Source organism: Psammomys obesus, unplaced genomic scaffold (assembly GCF_907164565.1).
Source record: "Psammomys obesus unplaced genomic scaffold, mPsaObe1.curated_primary_1811, whole genome shotgun sequence".
NCBI classification, from domain to species: domain Eukaryota; kingdom Metazoa; phylum Chordata; class Mammalia; order Rodentia; family Muridae; genus Psammomys; species Psammomys obesus.
In genome coordinates, this window is record NW_026590699.1 from 7,057,997 (window position 1) to 7,075,648 (window position 17,652).

The 17,652-nt window shown below is 54.0% G+C and overlaps 1 protein-coding gene across 2 annotated transcripts in view; it reads left to right on the plus strand.

Moving 5' to 3' along the window:
- Positions 1–17,652, plus strand: part of Cars2 (cysteinyl-tRNA synthetase 2, mitochondrial) — a 29,020-nt gene that overhangs the window by 11,018 nt on the left and 350 nt on the right. For both annotated transcript variants that reach the window (XM_055608393.1, XM_055608394.1), the window contains exons 6-14: positions 512–595; positions 5,335–5,464; positions 6,046–6,179; positions 9,019–9,086; positions 12,961–13,027; positions 13,364–13,502; positions 13,977–14,100; positions 15,603–15,701; positions 17,313–17,519. In XM_055608393.1, the coding sequence (XP_055464368.1) occupies positions 512–595; positions 5,335–5,464; positions 6,046–6,179; positions 9,019–9,086; positions 12,961–13,027; positions 13,364–13,502; positions 13,977–14,100; positions 15,603–15,701; positions 17,313–17,519 (1,052 nt within the window). The remainder of the gene's footprint in view (positions 1–511; positions 596–5,334; positions 5,465–6,045; positions 6,180–9,018; positions 9,087–12,960; positions 13,028–13,363; positions 13,503–13,976; positions 14,101–15,602; positions 15,702–17,312; positions 17,520–17,652) is intronic.

Genomic DNA, 17,652 nt, shown 5'->3' on the forward strand with positions numbered 1-17,652 from the left:
TCCTTCCTTCCTTCCTTCCTTCCTTCCTTCCTTCCTTCCTTCCTTCCCTCCCTCCCTCCCTCCTTCCTTCCATCCTTCCTTCCTTTCCTCCTTCCTTCCTTCCCTCCTTCCTTCCTTCCTTCCCTCCCTCCTTCCTTCTTTCCCTCCCTCCTTCCTTCTTTCCCTCCCTCCTTCCTTCTTTCCTTCCCTCCTTCCTTCTTTTCCTCCCTCCTTCCTTCTTTCTTTCCCTCCCTCCCTCCTTCCCTCCCTCCTTCCTTCCTTATTTCACCCTTCCTAAAAGGACTTGTGTCAACCTTTTCCAAAGACCTCTTTCTTGTGTCTCTGCATTTGCACTTGTGGTTCACATTGTGCCCAGGTAATGTTACCGCGACCATGGTGCTCTTTTCAGTTCTGGCCTGATGGTGGCCACGTGCCATCTTCTGTGCAGAAACCGTAACTGCTGTTCGACATTAGACTTCACAGATGCCTGGGGCGGGGAAGCGCTGAACTCATGACTGTCTCTGTCACACAGGCAGCGTGTACTTCGATCTGCGCGCACGAGGGGACAAGTACGGCAAGCTGGTCAGCGTGGTTCCCAACGCAGCTGCAGAGCCGGGTGGGTGCTCACGTGTGTCCCGCAGGCCTCCGCCTCTGAGCATTAGATCTGGAGCTGGGAGACATGGGGTGACTCGGGGTCCCTAACCCTGTTGTGGCCTTGATCTATTTCCATGAAGATGTGATCTTTGCAGAGGACAGTTTGAATGCAAGCTCCGCATCCCGTGTTCTGTCCTGCTCTGCACCCAGCCATGCTAATTGTTCCCTCTTTTTACTTCTAGAATTTTCTCTGCATGGGACTGCATGCACACATGTCATAGCATGACCCTCTCTTCTACTGCTGGCTAGTGTATGCTAAGTTCACAAAACATCAGTGTATTCCTGTGCTATCTGTGCTTTAACACTTCATTAGGTCGAAATCACTTTTATGGAAGAGAAAGAATAAGCATGTGGAACTAAATTTAAACGATTAAGGATGTTGGATGTGGCAGCATGCTCCTTTAAGCTACTGGGATAATTCTTGACCCTCAGGTGGCCCCCAGCTGCTTTGTGTACCCAGACTTTCTATGATGTTTCTCCTGAATGCCTTCCCCCGTGTCTCCTCCAGAAGAACAGCTCCAGTCCCTGCTTGCTCAGTGGGGTGTGCTGCCTGTGTTCCATGGCTTTCCCTCCATGGCACATGCTACTTAATTCGTAATTACAGGCATAGTCCAACTTCAGGGTGTCTGTGAATAAAGATTTGTGTGTAATACATTCATTGCCAGAGAAGGTTTTAATCGTTTAAGCTTAGTTTTGAGACAGGGTTTCACTGTGTAGCCCTGGCTGTCTTGGAACTTTCTGTGTAGATCAGGCTGTCCTCAGAACGCACTGAGTGAGGCCAAGAGCTGGGAGTAAAGGCGTGTGCCAACATACCTAGTTTAAATCTGATCTCTCCTTGGGCTCTCAGAAATGATATGTGCTTTTTGCCCAATCAATAGCTTCCTACTTGTGCTACTGAATGGCGCATTCAGGGGTCTCCATACCTATGGTTCAAGGCAGCTTGAGTTGAGCCTTTCAGGAAGGCAGCTCTGGGACAGAGTTCTGGCAGAAGCAAGCTAGTTCTGTTGATTGGTATTTGGTTGTGGGGAAGTGTCATGTAGTGAAGGCGAGCCTGAAAAGTGCTGTACTGTGGAGAATGACCTGGACCTCCAGATCCTTCTTTTATTTTCCAAGTCAGGACTGCAGATGTGTGCCACAGGGCACAGCCAGTGCCGGGACTGCAGACGTGTACCACGGGGCACGGCTTTCAACATTATTTCCACAGGCTTTGTGCTTTCAGTGCCACTTGGGGTTTATAGCCTAACAGAGTGAAAGTACAGAGTGCGCATTTGACCTCTTCGCTGCTCAGCCCATCTTCCCCAGCAGTCTAAACATCAGAGCGGTGGGTGTCCCGCGGTGGGTGTCCCTCGGTGTGGAGAAGTGCCTCCTGCCACATTCCCACACAATGCAGTCTCCTGCAGTGGTTTCCCAGCCCTGAGACCATCTCTGCGCACTGCTTCTCCTGCCTTTGCTACCTCAACTCTAGTGACCTTTTTACTATCCCTAACTTTGTTTCTCCAGAAAGTTGCAAAGTTGTACGCATTCCAGGCTGGCTTCTTTCTGTTAGTTACAGGCTTCTGGGCTTTGCTTTTGGATACAGGCATGCTTGATACTGTGTAGCCCAAGGTATCCTTGATCTTGAGGTAGTCTACCTTCCTTGGCCTCCTGAGGACTGAGGTTAGAGGCGGGATGACCGTGCCTGGCTGGTAATGTGCTTTCAAGCTTTGCCGGTCTTTGCATGCTTTGTAGCTTGGCTCTCACTGATACTGGATGATGGATGCCCTGTCTTCTGTGGTCCAGCGTCTGTGTTTTGGAGTTTCTTAGTCCATCCACTTACTAAAGTCCATCTTGACTGCATTCATGTTTGGGCAGTTGGGGATTAGGCTGCTGCGAGCATCCACATGCAGGATTTTATTATGTGAATGTTTTCAGCATCTCGGGAAACACCAAGGAGTGTGATGGCTGTGTCACCTGTTTGGTTTTGTGAGACGTTGCCAACATGTCTTCCAAAGTGCCACCACCACCCTGTGTCCCCAGCAATGAGTGACAGGTGCCCCCCTAGCTCCTCTTTCTCCATTCCCCATCCCCCCCAAACTCTCACTACAGCACTGTTGGAAGTGCCTTATTCAAATAGGCAGTGGGAGTAAAGGTTTGGAATTGGGGATTAGCGGTTAACAAAACAAAGGCACTGAGCCCTTCTGGCGCCATGACAGGCTCCACTGCTCCAGTGTGTCCTTTCAGAGCAAGGGTTTTCACTTTCTTCAGATTTGGAATTGTAGCAGTAACTCAACAGGAAGGATGCAAAGTAGGGCCCTCTCATACCTGGGTTGAGGGCCTGTGGTCACCCAGTGAAGTGGGGTGGCCCTGGCACTGGGGTGCTAGCATTATGCTTTTGCACCACCTCTGCCCAGCTTTGGCCACTTGGTAGCAACCCCTCCCTTATGACTGTGCTTGCCTCCCCCTCCCCATCCCAAGTGCCTGATGATCCCCACGTGGGTCCCTGACTCTGTGCTCATCTCTAGGTGGTTTGCATTCCTGTCTTTGACATTTCTCTTGCCTTCCTCCCCTTTCTCCCCTCCCAGCCTTCCACCCCATCCCCATTTACTAGGTGGGGCTTGCTGGCTTTCCCTGCATGCCTTGTGCTTCCTGGTTAGATTACAGGTTGGTCATTTAATTTACCAGCTTAGTACAGTTCTGAGCATCTGCAGATGTGGCCAGCACACTCGCCGCCGACAGACACAGAAGACCTCGTGGCTTCTTTGTATGTGCCTTTGGCAATCAGCATACATTCTTGGTTGCAAATCTGTGACAGTGGTATTCCACCTCTGTCATTTTCTTGTTTGCTTGCTGGAGTACTTTACATAGACAGGCTGTTACTTGGTTACTTCTTAGTACAGTTTCTGTGGCAACGGGGAAGCATGAGGGAAGGGCTGGAGAGGTGCTCTGTGCTTAGCAGCACTGGACGCTCTTCCATTGGAGTTCTGGAAGCTCTGTGAGTCTGTGGTGGGAAATGGACAGAGTGGGCACTGAGCCCCTCACACTCACTCTTCTCCAGACTGCTCAGCAGGCTGAGAACGTAACCGTGTGTGTGAGAGGGTGAAGTGGGGTTGCCGACACCCTGATCATCGAAGCTGTCACTCAAGGTTTGGTGGACCCTTTCTGTTCATTGTCACTCATCACAGACACTGAGCTTGACAGGTGGCCGCTGTCCTCTGTTGTCCTGAAGCCTGCATGCTAGAAGGCCCCTTTTCATGCACTGCCCCTTCTTTTGTCGCTCAGATTGGTCCCCTGTGTGTATGATAGCCCTGGCTGCCTTGGGGTCCACCCAGCCTGTTGCCTGACATGGATTTGTTTGCAGCCGTTTCTGGGAGAGACCCTCTGCTTGGGGACATTGCACGTGTTTTCTACATGTAACAGTAACACTTCTACCGTTTTCCTTTAAAGTCAGTTTGGTTGGCCATGCCCCTGGTCCACGTGTGTCCTGGAGCCCACAGACCGCTTTTTCCTAACTGTATTGTCAATGAAGCCTGACAGCCTCCATTTTCTTGTGTCTTGTGAGTCACCCTGCCTGCCTGGTGCCAGCGACTTTTCCTTTTTCTTTGAAGCGTAGTCGTTTCTCAAGATCTAGACACAAGAGACACCATATCTGACTTCCAAATGAACCAGTGTGTACTGAAAACTCCATCATCCTTAAACTCCCACGGCTGGCACCCAAGCATATATCAGCCTTGCAGGTGGTGAGGGTGTTCGGGGGAGTAGTCAGGGTGTTCGGGAGAGTAGTTGGGGTGTTTGGAGGTAGTCAGGGTGTTCAGTGGGTAGTCAGTGTGTTTGGAGGTAGTCAGCATGTTCGGGGAAGCTGTATAGGTGGAGCCAGCCCTGGGGGATATAGGTAGCCCAGCCTGGGCAGCCAGTCTCCTAGAACACCACTCCGTGGTTATTTGTTTTTTTGTATGTTGCCTCTGCTAAGACTGATCTCTTACTTGGAATGTCTGTCTGTCCCTGCTACCCTGCCCAACTCCTGTCTGTTCCTGCCAACTCTGCCTGACAGCAATGTGCTGCAAACCCCTCCACGTTACTGTGGGCCTGTTGTACCCATCCAGTCCTATTTGCTACCCTGTGATTCCCAATGGACCCCCCTTGTGATTGGCACTGTGGGGCGGAGGTCCCGACTGTCCCAGTGACCTTGTTTCTGTAGATGTATGTGAGCAGGGACAGTAGACCTAATGACAGCCATGGAACAGTGACTTGACCATGTGCATTTAAGGGAGGACAGAGTTAGTCTGGGGGACTTGCCGAACCCTTTCAGGTCTGGTAAACCCAACAGCTTTGCACAGTCCCTAGGGGGACTGTTACATCTCTGCTTGCTCTTTCTTTTCTTGACTTTCCTTGTCCTTGTTCTTGACGTTCCTTGTCCATCCTGACGTCTTTCTTTGATAGCCCTTTGCCCTGGAGGATGGCTGTCATTGTGAAGAATGTCATTAGGAACTCAGTCCCTCAAAAGTGGCTGAGCAGAACTGTCCAGGCACTGGGCTCCAGTCTCGTGGCAGCAGGCTCCGTGGCCTGACTTCTTGGATCCTGCCCCATGGGGACGAGTGTGGGAGGAGGAGGCACGGGGTTTGTGAGGAGGAAGGTGTACAGGGGACGCACCATCATTGCAGCTGGGACATGTGTGGTGAGTGCCGTACTGCGGTTTCTCACTCGTCAGCCCTCTGTCACCCACAGTTGACTCTGACAAGCGGCACACCAGCGACTTCGCCCTGTGGAAGGCAGCCAAGCCTCAGGAGGTGTTCTGGGCCTCGCCATGGGGAGATGGACGGCCCGGTTGGCACATCGAGTGCTCCGCCATGGCCAGGTAAGGCTCTAGCAGTTCCCAGGCTGAAAATGTTCAAGCCAGGTATCACAGGGTGGCCTGGCTGAGGGGAAAAAACAGTGATGAAGCTAGAGGGCAGCTACTGGGACCATGAGAGGAATGGCCAGGCTTGGCCAGCGTGTGCTCAGCCTTCCTGTATGGCCTCCTTCAGCTGGCAGAAGAGGCTGTCACACAGCATCAGGTACTTCGTGGTCTGACATGTAGCTCAAGCTTGAGAGCATTTAAGTGCAAAGAGGACCTTGGGTAGCATGGCACCTCCGGAAAGCCACATATGTGCCAATGCTCTGGCCAATCCACCTCTCCCAGGTGCAGAATCTACACGTCTCAGGAGTAGCCCCTCTACCAGCTGGGGGAGGGTAGTACCCTCCCTGTTTTCAGGCAAGCCTGTGCTTGCCTAGGGTCCTGACAGCTCCAACAGCTGCCCCCCCCCCCCCCGCCAGGCTGGTAGATCCGTGTGCAGCTGAGCAGAACCACATTTTTATGGCATGAGGAGTGCTGCTGGGAGTGTGAGGTGTGGGCCCGGGGAAGAGGCAGCTCATAGGTGCTTGCACTCTGCCCCACAGCGAGGTCTTTGGAAGCCACCTGGACATCCACACGGGCGGCATCGACCTGGCTTTCCCGCACCATGAGAACGAGATCGCACAGAGTGAAGTGTTCCACCAGTGCCATCAGTGGGGAAATTACTTCCTGCACTCTGGTAAGCCCGACTTGAGGCAAACTGCTTTTCCGGTTGTGGCAGCCCTGCCTGTGGGAGACAGAGATCTGCCGGCAGGGCAGTGGGTGAGTTACGCTGCAATCCTTGTTTGGGTTTTCGTAGGGCACCTTTTCTTTCTTCTTTGCCCGTCTCATGGATGTGGACGGTGTATCTTCACCATGCTGACCCTGTCCACACTCTGGCCGTCTTGCTGGTGTGATCTTGTGTCAGTCTTATGTTGGTAACCATAGCAGCAAGCTCCCGGGCACAGCGGCCATGCCCTGCCCACAGGGCACTTCACAGCAGCCTCCCGTCTTCTGCCTCTTAGATTCTTCTAGCCTTTTTTCTGAGATGTTCCTTGAGCCTTGAGGGACTAGATTTAGGCCTGGGCTCCCAACAGTAACGTATCCGCGGCACTTTGGCCACTTGTGAGTCTGCGCTGGCGTCTGCCCACTGCAGAAGGAGGCTTTTCTGGCCAAAGCTGGGGCAGCACTGCCCCGAGTGTCTAAACACAGGCATTTAGGAGGCAGTTTGATACTGTGTTGTTCAGCAAAGTGACAGTAGTAGGCTCCCTGCTAGGCCTTTGGCCGTCTGAGCCATGTGCACAATTCCCTCCTGTGGAGTAGGCCTCAGATCCAGTCAGAAAGTGGTCGTCGGTGACTACGTTGGTTAAATGCATTGAAGAGAATCTCAGAGGCACCAAATTGCATTGATGTCACATTAAGGAAGTCAAATTCAGCATTTCCCATGGGATTAGTGTGAGTGAGAAAGCCCAAATTCAAACTCTCCACTTCTCTCCTTGTGCCTTCCATCTGGCTCTATTTTGTGGTTTCTGGCTTGTCTGCAGTCTGTATGACGTGTGTCTATCTGTAACTCCCGCTGTCTGGCTATGAGCCTGTGACTTGTGTGTCTACCAAAGAGCTCTTCTCTGAATTCACTGGATCACACTGGGAAGGAGTGAGGATATGTTATGGAAATCTTTTGACAGAGTTTTACAAGGGAGTAAGTTTTTCTCCGGCCAACCCCGGCTCACCTGATGCTCTCTGTGCCACAGACACACTGTCATAACGTTGTCCATCACTTTCGGCATGTCGTCTGTTGAATACGGTCCCTTTTGACCTGCTTGCTTTTTTATAACACACATACATTCACACAGGCAGTGTTCTCGGGGGCAGGGCCATGGAAGTCACTTCAGAGGAACACCCTGCCTCAGCTTAGGTGGTAAAAGTTGATTACATGAGAGACCCAGAGCAAAGCAGTTCGAGTTTTCCTTTGTCCTCTTAAAGGCAGCTCAAACAAACAGGCTGCGCAGAGTAGGACATCAAGCTGTCTTGGTGACCTCAAGGTATACTATCCACTTGGCTGTGAGGCCCAGAAAGCTCCATGTCTTTGACTATGAGAGATACTCTTGTAGATGTTGCCACAGGGCGCCGTACCTTCGTGCCGCCGTTGCCTCGCCTTGCCTGGCAGGTCAGTGTCGTAGCTCCCAGAGTTCACTGCTGGGTGACGCCGCTAATGACTCTTCTCCCTCTGAGGTCAGCGTAGCACCTTCCAGCACTATGAAAGTAGCTCTCTGGGACATGCGGGTAGGGTTCAGGGCTATTGGGGGAGGGGCAGAGGCTGGCCGATCTCTGTGAGTTTGAGACCAACCTTGTCTATACAGTGAGTTCTAGAACTACCAGGAATAAAGAGACCTTGTCTCAAAAAGTCAACACCTCCAACAACAAAGAACCCAGTGGCTTGGCAGTGCCCGTGGTTCCCAGAAGCAGGTCAGAAGTGGGAATGAGCCTGACTCTGAGCTTGATGGTGTCAGAGCCCCAGTGATAAGCTGGAAACCCCACATGCCAAGTCTGCTGAAGGTCACGGGGTCACTGCCCTTTCAAATGACAGCTCGGGTGTGTGTGGGGGGCAGAGTCGGGATGAATGTTCGGCAGCCGTGGAGTTATGAGGTACCAGACACAAGTGTCTCCACCGTGGGACACGTGCAAATGCAGGCTCATCAAGCCCTAGAATCTGGAAGCTGGGTGCCCTGAAGGTGACAAGAAATGCAGGGCCATGCTGGTGGTGCCGCTCCACAGAGGCCCACAAGAGAGGCTGCTGGCCTGAAGCATGGTAAAGACCTGTGCTGTGTTCTTAACCCCCGCACATTCCATTTGCTAGATACTGTAGTAACGGTATGATGTTATACAGAATTAGAGGCTCATGGTTACATTTCTTTGGAGAAGGCACTTTAATCGCTTCTCAGGAAAAGCCATCTTACAACACCCTGTGTGAAGGTGTGTTTGGAAAGAGGGAAAATCTGTCTGTGACAAGGCCCTCCCCTGGAGACAAGCCTTGTTGAGACACACCCCAGGTTAGAAGTTCCCTGCGTGGGTTTGGTTTTCTCCTGTGTTTCATGTACCTGTGGGAAAATGACAGATAGCTGTGGAGGAGCCTGGACAGACAGCTGAGGCAGAAAAACTGACAGTCACACCTCAGGGCCAGCCAGGTGACCAGCCAGTTACCGTAGCGTTCCAGGATAGGACAGGAATGCGTGGGTGAGGAGGCGTGTGGCCTTGGGGCTGTGTGGGTCCTAGAGGGCACACATGGCACGCTTCTCAGGAGCAGGTGTGGGTTACTGCCATGCGCCCTGGGCTGGCACAAGCCGTGTGGCTCTGTGGGCCCAGCTGTGCCCTGGCTCAGGGCTGTGGATAAAGAAGCTGGGCTCCCTTCTGTTGTCCTGTGAACTGTGCAGGGGTCTCCCCAACTCAGGATCTTCAGGGCTGCCTAAGAAGAGGCTGGGGCTGTGGGAGGTCTCCTCCCCACCCCCAGCTCAGAGGGGACACTTTTCTTTTTGTTTCAGGGCATTTGCATGTGAAAGGCAAAGAAGAAAAAATGTCCAAATCCCTAAAAAACTACATCACCATTAAGGTAATTGAGGTTAAACTGTGTGTGGTCCCTGTGTGGCTGCTGCCTGCTGAAGTGGTTTAGGGGCCTCTGCGGGGTAAAACCACTACAACCTATAGTCTGTCCCAGCCCTGCATGGCCCTAGGGCCTCAAGGGGTCTTCTACAAGAGCCATCTTTCCAGCCTGCGCTTTCATTTTCCTCACGTGGACTCTCTGAAGTGTCCGAGCTGTGGTGTTTTGAACACTCCATGTGTGGGGTTTGTCTATTTCTTTGCGGTGTCATTTCGTCGTCTCCCATGTGTGTGTTCCTGACAGTGATGTTCACTGTCTGTTCCGGTGGGAGCTCCGTCGGGGAGCACCTCACGGGTGCTGTGTTGTCCTTATGCTGTCCTCTAGGCTTGTGCTCAGTGGTGTTTGGCTGCTGTGTTAGAGACCACCAGAGCCTTTCATGATGAAGGCTTGACTTCCTTCTCATGAACTTCAGGGATCTGAGCTAAGATGCCTTGCTCTCAGCATCCTTCCAGCCGGGGTTTAATGCCCCATGCCTTGGGGGTTCTTATGGGTAAGGTTCTGTTCTGATGTCTCCTTCACAGTTGCTTTAGAGTTGCTATGAGTTGCGGATGTGCTTGGTGCATTCTGACTTCAGTTTTGCTGGGAGTTGACGTCACACCAGACTCAGCCAGGGTGGGGCATGTGGCTCCCATACCCCTGGACATGGTTGGCTTTGCCTTTGAGTGACCTTACCTAATCTTCTGGTTTCGAGTGCTTTTTGGGAGGGCGGGGTCTCACTGCCTTCAGGTGGGCCTGGGCACCGCCCTGCTGACCACCGCTGCAGAGACATCGTTTCTGACTTCCTCAGGGGTCAGAACTGAGAAGGAAGACAGACAATTCGTAAGAACAAGTCATGTTATTTTATTTGGACATATGTCTAAGTCAAACTTAAATCACAAAAGTTTTTAAGTTGTAGCCATTTCCCCTTTTCTTGTAACAGTGTATGAGCTTTTTGCTTTAAATTATATACAAAATGTTTTAAAAAGTAATGTTACAGTATGATTAACAGTAAAACAAAGGAGTAAATTTTCTTTTTTTTTTTTTTTTTTTTTTTTGGTTTTTCAAGACAGGGTTTCTCTGTGTAGTCTTGGCTGTCCTGGACTCGATCTGTAGACCAGGCTGGCTTGAACTCACAGTGATCTGCCTGCCTCTGCCTCCCTGAGTGCTGGGATTAAAGGTGTACACCACCACGCCCCAAAGGAGTAAATTTTAAGAGTTATGTTTTCTCTCTGGTTTGGTGGCTAGCACTTGGGATAGAGCCAGGGCTTCGCCTGCTGGGCAGACGCCTACCACCGAACCTGGAGCTCATGTTCTTGCTTTATGTTCTGACTTACCTGGTGGAAGGAGAGGACGACTCCAGCCAGCTCCTCCAGCCTCCACACATGAGCATGCCTGTGCCCACACATACACACACCAAGTCTAACACGCACGTAGCCTGCATGTATCTCTCCACACAAGCCAGGGCCTCTCCTCAAGACTCCTGGCGCCTGACACATGCAAATGCTGTGCAAGTGCTTGCTACACACTTGTTTGGGGGACTAAGGGAGAGACATGGATGTCGGCAGTGCTCAGCACAGATGCACCCCATGTTTCCAGTCTGTGAATGGCTGAGCTGGAGGTATGGGGCCCTGGACACACCGGTGGAATGTGGCCTTCAGGTAGATGGCCCACCAGAGGCCGTGCACACTGGGTGTGTCTGGGGTGTCACTCTGGAAATGAGCAGTGAACAGATTACATCCTACTGCAGTGGATGGAACACCCAGCTTTGACATCGTCCCCAGTGTCAAACAGAAAACCTGTGGTCAGATTTACATCGTTCCTGTAGCTTGTCTCTCTTAGCTGTGTGCCGTCTTTCTCCCTTCTTCGCCACTCACCTCATCGGTGTACCTTGGCCAGGCTGCATCTGCCCCTGGCCGGTGCCTCCACCGGGGTGAGGTGCTCTTGCCTCATGTTAGGAATGATTGTCAGATTCCTGGTCCCTGGTGGTCCTTGTCCTGACACAGTGAGCTAGGTCTGTCCCGTGGTCGGTATGAAAGCTCACGTTTCTAGAAACTCGGTGAGGCGGAGGCCATGAGGAAGCCTGCACATCTGGGGATCACGCTGCTGGCTCCTCTACCTCTCCAGGCCATAGCTGTTTCTTCTTTAAAATGAAGTGACAGCACAGTGGATGTGAGGTGCCTTGAGATGAAATTACATGAAGTGGTGCACTCGTGAGGGCCTGCCTGGCCCGGGAACCTCTCCAGCGTGGGGTGACAAGTGCCAGCGCCTCCTCTTCACAGGCTTGCCATGGTGGCACCGTTAGAGCCTGCAGTGTCTCCTTTCCAAGACTGATGCTGCCTGGCCTCCTGGCCGCTCAGTGTTTTACTCTGAGGTTCTCCAGCCCTGACTCAGACAAGCTGCGTCGGGTTTCCCTCTCAGGTAGCCTCGGCCGGGTCGTGTGGTGTAACCAGGGAAGTATAGACACTTGGTGACATCTGTAGTACAGAGTGGGGACACACTGAACAATAATGTCTGAACACCTTTGCACACAGCGAAGTCCCCACATCCCTCCCCTTCTCTGTCCCTGATAACTATCGGCAGAACCGCAGGCTGCGGGGACACTGGCTCCTGGACCTTTGTTGGCACTGCGACCCTGATGCCACAGCAGTGCCCCCCAGAGGCCCAAAGGGAAAATAATGTTACGGTTGGGGTTTGAGGTCTGTCATCTCTGATGGGATCCCGTGGTGAGGCAGGCTCAACAGAAGACTTCTAAACCAAAGTCACCTAACGTCCTGTCTAGAGCCAGGCAGAGACCACAGATTTCTGGTTACCCAGGTCTGAAAGGAAGACAGTGGTGTGTAGAAAACCGGAGAACCTCAGAGACAAGATGCCCATGGCATCACAGCGTAGGTTGTGTGCTGGGGAAGGCATGGGGTGCAGGGTGGGCCAGGCCCTGAGACCCCGGCCACAGTGGGGTGCTCCCGGGTCAGCTGACGGCAGCCTCGGGCTCCAGAAGCGACGCTCACAGCCGCAGCTCCGTGCGTGGCCTACGTCAGCAAAGGGGTCTACAGCAACAGCGAGAGACCAGCTTACCTGGCGTGCAGCAGGTAGCAGCGCTCGGGCAGGGCCCCTCGCAGCCTCTGAGTGGGGAGGCTTTGGTTCTAGATTCGCAAGCGTGTCCCCACAGTCGCGATGTGTGCGACCTCGCTGCTCGCAGTCACATGCCCCGGGATGCTGCTCTGCTTGGTTTTGTTTCCACACTGGCAGGACACAGCCCGGCTTGTGTGCGGTGTGGTGGACAGGGAAGCCAAGCTGGCCAGGTGGCTGATGGGGATTCAGGCAAGAAAAGCCCACTCGGGATTTTAGAAGGTGCACACGGCAGAAGGAACGTGAAATGACAGGGCTGCCGTTCACCACGCTGGACGGCAAAGCCACGTGTACACCCAGATGCATGTACACCCACACTTCCCCTTATGCATGCTCAGACACATGGACCCATATTCACGTGTGTACACGCACACGCTTGTGTACACACACATGGGCACACAAACTTGGATGCATGCACTCGACTATTCACACTCCTGTGCACTCACATAGATGCATGTACACACATACACGGACATGGGTACGCATGCCCTCACACCTGCGCACTCCTGTATACCTACAGCATGCACACACACACACACACACACACCTCTCAGCCCTTCCCACAGGTGTGAAAGTGACCACGGGGTGGTGAATGATGGAGAAGCCTCTGGGGAATCGGTGACGGTGAGGGCCGGCACAGCAAGGCTTGGGTGAACACCTGCTTCACGAGGGGCGCCCCTCCCACATCACCCTGAGTGACAGCTGCCTGTCTTGTTTCTAGGACTTCCTGCAGACCTTCTCCCCGGACGTCTTCAGGCTTTTCTGCATGCGCAGCAGCTATAGGTCAGGTGAGCTGGTGCCCGTGTGCCCGAGGAGGCGGCATGCCAGCCTTGGCTAAGTCCAGGCGGTGTGGGTGCTTCCTCCCCACAGGGTTGACAGGAGGAAACTTCACCAGGAAGCACATCCGGGCTTCGTGCCCAGGTCGAAGCTGTTCTTCCCAGAGTGCCCTGTCATGTCTGCCCATCTGTGTACACGAACCCCACTGCCCACAAAGGTCCAGGACAGCTGGACCCCTGTCAGGGGCAGGGCCCATATGCCCAGGCAGCCCTTTGGCCACAGCAAAGCCTTCTGCTGGTTTCTTGGACACACAGGCCTTTCCTCAGGACGCGTCTCTTCCTTTGCAGCCATCGAGTACAGCGACGGCACCCTGCTGGAGGCCAAGCACCTCCTACTGGGGCTGGCCTCCTTCTTGGAGGATGCTCGCGCCTATGTAAAGGGGCAGCTGACTTGTGGCCCCATCTCGGAAAGTGTACTGTGGGAAAGGTAAGCAGCTCAGACCTGCCCTGCCACTCGGGACAGGGCCAGAACGTAGAGGACACCAAGAAGGAGTACCTGAGGGAGGCAGGCATGCTGGGCAGCCTTCCCTCCTTCATGTGTCAGGCCCCCTGAGCCCTGCACATGCTGTGTTCCATCTTGTCCCAGTGGCTGTCAGCCGCCACACCGCTGGGGAGGGGACCGTCACTACTACAGTTGACTATTCCAGAATCACCCGAGTGGATACTGTGCATTCAACAAATGAGCAGGTTCCCTTCCCTCGAGAATTTTTTTATTTGGCTAAGGTGGTAACTGTGAGATTCTGTTACAAAACAGTAAACATGACCGAGGGAGGGTCCCCGAGTTAAGGGAAGGATGTTTGTGTACCCAGGGTTGGTGCCAGGCCAGGCTGGGGCACCAGGGGGCTGCTGGAGAGCCCCTTACCCGCCTCATCATCGTAGGTGACCCCATGTCCCACTCCAGGCTGGCCAGCACTGAGAAGGCCGTGAGGGCTGCACTGGCCAATGACTTTGACACGCCGAGGGCCGTGACCACCATCCTGGACCTTGTGCACCACGCAAACAGACAGCTCAGGGCAGTCCCAAAGGTAACTTGACGGATGCTGCAGACACCAGGGTGGAGGCCTACCCTAGGGAAGGGGTGGGCATTGACTCCACCAGCCATCTAGACTCCTTCCAAAGCTGGCAGCACTGGGGCAGCCCCCAGCAAGCTGTCCCGTCTGTGGGACTTCACAAGCCCAGTCTGCAGCACACTGGGTCCCTTCCCTCAGCAGGGCACATGCGCATGGGCAGCAGGTGGGTCGGCCGTGCTCCTGGCAAGGATGGCTGTGGTGCATGGCTGCCGTCCTGAGTGTTGAGGAACCTTTCTGGTGTTCTGGCGGCACACGGAGGATCAGTGTTTGTTCAAACAGGAAGTTGGGTTGGTAGTTCACTGGTGAAGTGTTTGCCTAGCATGTGCTGCACCCCAGGTTTCAGTCTGCAGCCCCTCTCCAAAAACAAAGCACCCCCCAAAATGAGAAGCTGTCTCTTGGAACCTGGACTCAAGTCCCCACTGGGTCTCAGGCCACCTGCTGCTGCAGCTCCAGGGGGATCCAGCTCTGGGATCTAAGTGTGCACCACGGGAGAGCCGCCTCGGCTGTTCGCTCTGCTCCCCGTGCTCCTGGGGGAGGGGGCAGGGCTTGGCAGGAACATTGTAAGCCTTTCCTTAGGGCTTATCCCGCTGTACCTCAGTGTCTGTCAGGAAGTCACCAAGGGGGCTCAGACTGGGCCCTCTGGTCACAAAGCTCTTTGGGGTGCTGCCACAGGACCCCCATGTGATGGGAGCGCATGGAGACCTTTCTTTCCTTTGGTGACATAGGGCTCTAGTGCTGGGTCCTTTCTTGGTCGCTGCAGCATTGTGGAGGATGACATCAGGTGAACATGTAGGTTTGGATTCTTGAGTAGATTCCCAGTGTGACAGTTGGTACCACAGTCCTGACAAGGGGCTCCACTTCCACACAAGGCACCAGGCAGACCATGGTACCTTTCTCTGAGTCCCCGACATGGTCACCAAGGGGCTGAGCAGGCAGCCCCAGCTTGTTCAGGCTGACATCACACACACTGAGGTCAACCAGTGTCCATTCCGCCATCCTCCGGGAAGCTGGCTGTGGCTGGTTCTAGAGTTCTTGAATGGCAGCCTCCCCTTGACTTTCAAGCATCACTTCCTTGAGTCCTGTGCCACCTGGTCCCCGCTGGGGGAAGATGAGCTGGAGCTGATTATGGAACAGACTGGCACCTGCCATTGCAGCACTGAGCTTGGCTCACATGGGTCTTTGTCAGTGACTGACATGCCAGACTTTCCAGAATTCCCTTGTTTGCTGCTCAGATCTGAGACCCCATTACCTTCCCGTCACCATGCCCCGTACACTGTACCCCATGGTCACGCTTAGCCCGTAGGACCCAGGTGTGCCAGGTGCAGCCATGGCGTGCGAGGCTGAGGCACACGTTACCAGCATAGCTGGACTAGAGGGTTTGCCAGTGAGCCTGGCTGTGTGAGAGCCCATAGAAGCCAAGGCAGAAGTGCTCTGACCTCACACCGATCCTCTCGCAGGAAGCTGCTGGCCCAAGAAGTCCCACCGTGTTTGGTGCCATCATCTCCTACGTCGAGCAGTTTTTTGAGACGGTTGGGATTTCTCTGGCAAATCGACAGGTACACCCATCTCTTTCAAATGCTCTGGTCTAAAGCTGCCTGAATGATGCACACTGGCATGGCCTTTAGAAAGTGTTTGCAGAAAGGCGACCGGTCCCTTGCTTACTCACTGGAGGTGCACAGTGCCTGTTAGCTGACCCCTACTACTGGCCAACTTCAGCAGAGTTGGAGCCTGTCCCGAGGGGCAGTCAGCCACCATTCTGCCAGTGTTTTGACACTGGAGTGCAGAAGGTGCATGTGAGGACAATTCCCATGGAAGAAATGGCAGTGGGCACGAGTAAGGTGTTTGTTCCCCACAGCTGGTTTCTGCAGGAGGCTCTCTGGCTTCCTTCAGAGTGCGGGGTCCAGCTGCCTTCCCAGACTTTGATGTCAGCAGTTACATGGGAGGCCCTGTCCCCCCAGCTGTGGACTGTTGGCCCTGTGCTCCTGGCAGGAATGCTGGGGCCTGACCTGGCTGTCCTCAGGTCACCTGATCCACCTGTCCCTTCCTGTGATGTTCGCGTGTATCCAACAGAAAGGGCAAGGCTGCCAGGTCCTTCCACAGTCCTCTCCTGCCTTCTCAGTGGGGAGGTGCCTTGGATGCTTGGGCCACATCAGAACAGACAAGTTTCCTGGCTCTGTTCAATTCCAATTCAGTTAAGCACAGGGCTTATGGCACCCACAGGGCTGGCCGTGTCCCCAGATGTGTCCTAGCATCCTTTGGATGTCACTATAGTCTCTGGCACAAGACTGGTCAGCTGGGTAAGCTGTCCATGTCAGTGTCTCAGTGCAGGGAGGCGAGGTGCACCTGAGAGCACAGGGCTATCTCCGAGTCACCTCCTACACCTGACTGTGGATCCCGGGAGCTGCCCTGGTCAGCTCCTCTCTCGAGGTGGCCCCTCTGTGTCATGGACACCCCTGTGAGTTCCAATCCCTTAGGGCCCCTTTGCTTCTCGCTCGCTTCACTCTGCTATGCCTGCCAGCTTTAGGGTTGCTCGGGAAGGACAAGGCCCCGGCCAAGAGCCATGGTGCTGCTGAGGCCAGGCTGCACCTCTCAGGGAGAGCAATGGCAGCCCTGTCCAGGCTTCCATAGCCCCTCCTAGGCTCCCTCGCTGGCTTCCACACGAAGCTGCTCTCTGCTTTAGAGGGGACTGTCCTTTGTGCCCTCATCAGGGCTTGTACAGCTGGACAGACCTCTTCATGTGTGCACACACGCATACACACAGGGTGGGCCATTTGACATTCACATTGCCTTACATGCTTGGCTGTGGAGAAAAGGCTTGTCTTCACTGGTGCTTAAGGCTTGGGAGGCTGCCTCTCCTGAGATGACAGGACTTTGCTGACACCTGTCACACCCTGTAGGCATCACTGAGGGCCAGACAGCGTCAAAGCAGGTGGTGTTAGCTTAGCTTGAGCCAGCCAAGGAATGAACTCTTGCTCAGAGCTGATCCTGCTAACTAGCCTTGTTCATGTCCCTGTCCCCCAAGCGTCCCCAGGATGGGCCAGCTTTAGGAAGCTGATAAAGACATGGATACGCAGGCCTGAGCCCAGAACCTAGCTGAGTGCTCTCCCATGATGTGGGTGGGTCCCTGGCTTGCTGGGCATACTGGTTTAGTGGTGTTTCTGGCTCAGTGTGCTTCAGGAGACAGCAGCTCAGCAGCTCTGCACTGTGTCATCGATGAGCTAGTGCGCTTCAGGCTGAAGGTCCGCCAGTATGCACTGGCCACGCCTGGGGCTACTGGGGAGGCCCGGAGACAGCAGCTCCAGGAGAGGCAGCCCTTGCTGGAGGCATGTGATGCACTGCGCCAGGACCTCGCCACCCATGGCATCAATGTTAAGGTGAGCAATATTGCAGATGTGGGGGACACCAATGCCACAGAGACAGCACAGGGAAGATGGTGGTAGCTGTCCGGTGTCCCAGAAAGACGCACTCAGAGGCAGATGCAAGGGATGTGAGAGGGAGGGTGTGTGA